The sequence below is a fragment of the Amblyomma mixtum genome, unplaced genomic scaffold, assembly GCF_055824585.1.
Source record: "Amblyomma mixtum isolate Tamu unplaced genomic scaffold, ASM5582458v1 scaffold_13, whole genome shotgun sequence".
NCBI lineage: Eukaryota > Metazoa > Arthropoda > Arachnida > Ixodida > Ixodidae > Amblyomma > Amblyomma mixtum.
In genome coordinates, this window is record NW_028317662.1 from 1,408,248 (window position 1) to 1,414,069 (window position 5,822).

At 43.1% G+C, this 5,822-nt stretch overlaps 1 protein-coding gene across 1 annotated transcript; it reads right to left on the reverse strand.

Moving 5' to 3' along the window:
* Positions 1-1,359: 1,359 nt before the first annotated feature.
* Positions 1,360-5,256, reverse strand: LOC149324868 (kunitz-like toxin PcKuz1). Its single transcript, XM_089565215.1, has 3 exons — positions 5,187-5,256; positions 2,638-2,667; positions 1,360-1,520 (listed from the first exon to the last, which is right to left on the reverse strand). The coding sequence occupies exons 1-3, from the start codon at positions 5,254-5,256 to the stop codon at positions 1,360-1,362; spliced, it is 261 nt and encodes an 86-aa protein (XP_089421341.1).
* Between the last annotated feature and the right edge of the window lie 566 nt (positions 5,257-5,822).

Below are 5,822 nucleotides of genomic sequence, written 5' to 3' on the forward strand. Positions count from 1 at the left end.
ATAGATGGCCTCTACATGCAGCCATTAACGGCCTCAGTGGTAGAAAAATTACCATGCGACTGCTCTGCACGTTAGATGTGAGCTGCACGGTGACGGTTATGCTGCAGAATATAAAGACCTGCGTTGTCATGTGCTCTGTGGTTTCATGTATGAATCCCTCAAATAGGCACTGGTGGAAGCGATTATTTCAAATTGTAAATTTACTTCGTTTTCATTATAATTTATACTATAATTTATCGCTTGTTTTGTCTAGTCGTCCCTTTCATGGTCATATTCCTGGACTTTCATCTCCTTCATCAACGCCTTCCGTGGCGCTGGTGTCACTGCGACCCGAGCGCCCTCCACTGTTAGTTAAAGTAACACAACTGAGGCGGGTGCCTTGCGGAGGAGCTAACCACAGTTGTGATGCAATGCAGGTAAGCAAACCACAGGGGCGAGTGCGTCCCCACAATCTTCACTCGGCGCCGTGTTCATAGGTTCGGTGGTGTTTCGTCGTGCAAAAGTTATCAGGACACCGCGTTCATGGCAAGGGCCACCCTTCTTCTAATGGCTGTATGGAATGAGAGCCACCTAAAAATTGCAACGAGTGCGCCGAAGACAGTCTTCCATTTGCTGTTGAGGTTGTATAGAATGTATCCGAACCCAGCCTTCCACTTTTTCTTATCACCGAAATTTAACACCCGACGGGGCTTCTCTCCTAGTCGAACGGGTGTCGACTTGTCCGCGAATTCGTCAAGCAGTGCCCGAACCCAACTCTAACCCTCGCCTGCAGCTGTAGTCCGCCGTGTTAAACATAGAGATGATATCGCAGCTAGACAAAGGGTCAAGGAGACAGTTGTGTTTCACATAGCGACAACACAGTTATGCCCCTGGTCTTCACTTGAATGAAAGGCTATCAAAATGAGAGGACGCCCATTGGTGAAGGTTTCCTGTTGAATGTGTGCTTAACCAGCACCGCTGTCAAAGCATATGTGTTTCATCTGGTGCACTGCTCAGTACTAAAGCGTACTGGCCACAATGGAAGATGTGGTTTTCATAATACTACAGATGATAGCCCGCATACACCTTTCGGTAAGGATATTTTGTATCGTCGACATGTAAGCTTATGGACGCCCCTTCCTTAAAATTCTTAATGAAGGGAATTCGTAACTGGCAGCTTTCCACTCCACCCCGAATGTAGAATGACAGTAAGATGTTTGGTACTGCGCCTGATAAGTCACCAGCGTGGCACATTGACATCGCGCAGCAACTAAACATTCAATGTAAACCTTTTTTTGAAACTTTTATTTCTTCATGCGGTCTGTGTTTTTGGCCTATGCGGATCACAAAGAGCAGACTGCGAGGTGCATGTTATAATTTTCACAGGCAGTTTTTTTCGCATTCCTCTTGCTTTTGGAAATTGTTGCAGTTTGGGCAGCATCCTCCCCATTTGAACGCCTCGCATTTCCTGGTCGTAGAGTTGAAATAGTACTTGGGCACAAGCGCAAGGCATGGTCCAACTTTTTGAGGTTCCTTGCAACCTGCATGGAAGAGCCACTAAGATCTCGGCATAACTCCACAACTTTGTCATGAACGCTCACACACATATTTCTTTCCTAATCCCGCTCTACATCTTGCATGGTGAGGCCCTTAAGAAAGAGAGTCCATGCTTATTGCAGTGGCGTGCCACTGCTTCTGTGTAGCGGTATCATGTTATTGGTCAAAAATTTATAATTGCCTTTTGTTTGTCGTTCTTAATTCATTCTGTTACTTCCCACTAATGATACATAGTTTAATACTTCAGCAGGATAAATTAGGCTCTTCTGCATAATTAAAGGCATCTCGAAATGATCAATTTAGCGCTGCAATCAAATATTTTGTACATTTTATGAAGCTAAGGAGATCCCCCTTTCCTAAACATTGTTTTGGCTTGATTGTTTTTAGTAGAACATGCTTTTTATTCGGCGACAAGTATCAACAAACGACATTGGGATGCAAAACTTAAAGAGCGCAAAAGTTTTTTGCGGTTTTCCGTGGTTAGCTAGGTCTCCGCAGAGAGAGCATTTCGTTTGAACAGTTCTATGATACGGTTATGAAATCGCCTATTGCAAACTTGCCTGAATACGCAACTAGAAACAGGCAAGAATTTTAAATAGCGCACAAAATGTACAGTATAAAGTAATCTACGTAGTATGTATAGTATTTGTTTAGTATATAATATGTACATCCTTGTTTTTTCGGGCTTTTAAATTACCAAGCCAGTCAACCAACCAATTATCCGAGGTTGCAATATTAAGAGATTCTGCCGACATGTTTGTTTGCTGAAAACATTCCATGAAAACTGGTAATCATGAATTCTGAACAGGTTTGCACATGCTTGTGTGCAAGGAGTGGCCGCCTTCTGCTTTCCACGCTTCTTATTCAGCATTCTACGTTCGATAAGCGAATTTGTGCTTCGTCTTCAACCCCTATATTTGAAGTAATGGTAGAATTTCTTCCCCATCCTCTCAACAAACAGGCTCCCAAAGTGCCAGTGTACTTCTTGTTTTGCACACAGATATTCTGTATGACCTGAGCAACATTGATTAGCTCGAGAAAGTAGAGAGAATTCTAACACAGAAACCATATAGCAGAGAGATATAAAACTCGAACACATACCGTCTGGATAGGTGCATTTTGGAGGGTCCTCTGAAAGAAGAAATTCATAATTTTTTTGGAATTAGATCAAGCTTTGCGCTGTACTCTTTTGTAAACAAATGAAAACTCGCACAATCAGCTAAGTAGAGCAAACTTTGTAGAGCACGAAATTTTTTAAACATTTTCAAATGCAAAAAGACTACTGAGTTGGTGGAGCGCATACCTACCTAAATACCTGAGCATCATTCACATACTTCACAAAACTGGCGTTCTGTAGTCTGGGACTCCTCGGGTATGGCTGCGCCAAGAGACTTGCGGCGGTCCGAGGATGCCTTGTAGGTGTCAGCTGTTCATACTTCAGCTTTACATATCCTACACTATGCTTTAGTGTGCATATACGCGTATATATATATATATATATATAGATGAAGATGCAATTATTGTAGTTCTCTAGCAGGGTTAGGCCGCTACAGTGGTGCAAGCAGATTAGCTTTTTTAAATGATTCAGAAGTGCACAGAACTGTAAAACGGAAACTTACTATGAGCAGAAAACGTGGAGAAAAGCACAAGGGAGGGACGGAGTACGCAGACGACGAAGAAAAAATACAAAGGAATGAGCAGGAACGGGGATGGAGGATTAGCGGTTGCGCTATGAAGAAGAAACTGGACAGGAAAAGCGGCAAACGAAAGCAAAGGCGCTTCTTCAACGCCGCAGTGGAAAGGCGTCGGCGCTGAGCATACGGTGGTGACGGTGGCGGGTGTAAAAAGTGTTCCCATGAGAAGATTTGCTGAAGGGCTAACAAAGTGACGACATGTGATCCTTTAGAGCGTGTGGAGGCGGTGAATAAGGCAACGGTGTCGAAGTAAGAGAAGACTTTTAAGGCTTGGTTTTCAGCTTTGGTACACAGATGAACACATCGCAACACCGTTTGGAAGAAAACACGATGGTCCTCGTAATTATATTGATACGCATTTAACTGAAGAGGTATGAGGCAGTCCCAAGGCTGGGACGCATTTCTAAGGTACCAAGTTTTCTCCCCGCTACGTGTTCTTTGTCAGTCTCCATGCTTACTATCTCAGAGGTGACGGGGAGAGCGTATTTGTGGTGCCAGCAACTACCCCAGCCTCTGTTCGAATTGCCCTGGACGGTGAACCTGCCATAAACTGCACTCGAATAGCAAGTGTTATTTGTGCATTCTGCAGTGCGTGTATCCTTTCCAGTGTTTTGTGGTGTGCCCAGAGTGCGGCTACCATACATCCTTGTCGGTTATGACTCATTCGGCGCTGAAAAAGTCCGCGTACAATATATACAGCATTTTTTGCTTTAGTATTTCACTTGAGGTATTACGTCGGGTGCATTTTAGCAGCCTCTTCCCAACCCCTACAAATACTGGTAAGAAACAATAAATATGCGGGCTATCCAGTCGAAATATCAGTAAACTTTTTCTATTTAAAACAGTGCGCAGGGAGAGGACAAAGTCGAGAAACAAACAGACACAGTCCTCTCCCTGCGCACTGTTGTAAGTAGAAAAATGAACCAACTGGCCCCGCTACTTCCAATGATCAGTAAACTCTTGTTACGTTCTAGAGTGTGCGTCTGCATAATTTATCATTACGTATACATCCATATATGTGAGGTTCCGAAACGCTTTGTTTACGCAGAGATTTATTTCGGTCAGACGTTTTCAGCAGAGCTTGTCCTTTTTTAAGACTCTGGATAATGAAGGCCGTGGAGCCGAGACTCGAAGCTTCGAAATGGTTGAACGCGTTTTTCGTTTCTGAATCCTCAAATATGGCCCATGTGGTCAGGTGGCGGAAGCACCAACCAGGTGGTAGAACACGTACAACTTTCCGAGAGGACACACCGCCATCAAATCGCTTTATGGTGCATTTGTCTTGAAAACTCTTTTTTTCTCTTCGAAAATACAGATTTCGTGCGTAAGTGGGATTTAAGCTCGTCTTGTTTTTATGTTTTCGCATTATGTTCTTTATTTTCTTCGCCTATTCGCAAGTGGAAGATTTCTCAGAGTATTTTGGATGGTTTCGGTACTCAGCAATAGAATGCACAAAAAAAAAGCAATACAGGAAGCGGAAAACTAACACCATAACATCAACACCACGCGATTAATTCCTTACTTATTACCGATTATTGAATATTTGGTATTCCTATCGGGTTATAGTTATATGAGATATTCAGAGCGGAATGAATTCTAGGCTCATTGATTGCTCAAATTCGTTGTCTGTAACATTTATTTTGCGTCTCTCTGATCTTCTCAGTGATGTTACTTTTCATTGGTCTTTGAATATTGTTGCACCTTTCCTGACTGATATTCAATTCAAAAACACGCATTTGAGGAGCGATGTAGGGCGTTCCGCTTTTCAAGCGGTCCATCTTCTTTGGATTATTCAGCCAGAAAATAAAATCGCGGTCATGAGAAAAAAACATTGCACTTGAATGATGAGTTTTCGATAAAGTTTCTCAGTGCTGATAATTTACAAGACTTCTCCCGTGCAATGCCCTTTTCTTCTTAAATGCGGACAAAATACAATCTATGGAAACAAAATCTTACCACAGTCTTGGCAACTTGCAAGGGCAGCGAGGAAAACTGCCACGATGACTGAAGGGAATACAGCGTTCATGGCTTCTGCTGCAAGAATTCAAAACCCTGGCGAAAAGCTTCATCTTTTATACACTGAACGAGCGTCCTCGTAAAAAGCAAGAAGCGCATATCACGAATAAAATCAAATGTTTCTTTATGGGTGGTATACCTCCGCTCTGTTTTCCCACGTGCGACAGGGTGCAACCTTTATCGCTGTGGGTTTTTTTCGCTTCTAGTACCAAAGATACAGAGAGATGTAGACAGTAGTTCTTTCAACCCCGAGCAAAATGTCAAATTCAACAGCAACATAGCACGTGGGGTAATAACTTTAGAGGGAAGTGAGCACTGCTTCAATGTCAAAGCCCTAATTCTTTACCTGGTAGATGTAAAGGAATATTTCAGTAACATAGCCGATATTACTGTGTTTAAGCCATTTCAGCCTCGATGAGGTCAACGTGGGACACATGAACTGTAAATAGAATGAACATAGACTGTTGCCGGAGGGCTTTGAACTTAGAGCCAAGTGAAGGTTACGATACTGTCGTTGATAACGTGGCCGCTCCTCGGCCATGTTTTGCTGCTCCAGCCTTTCCTCTGTGGGATTCA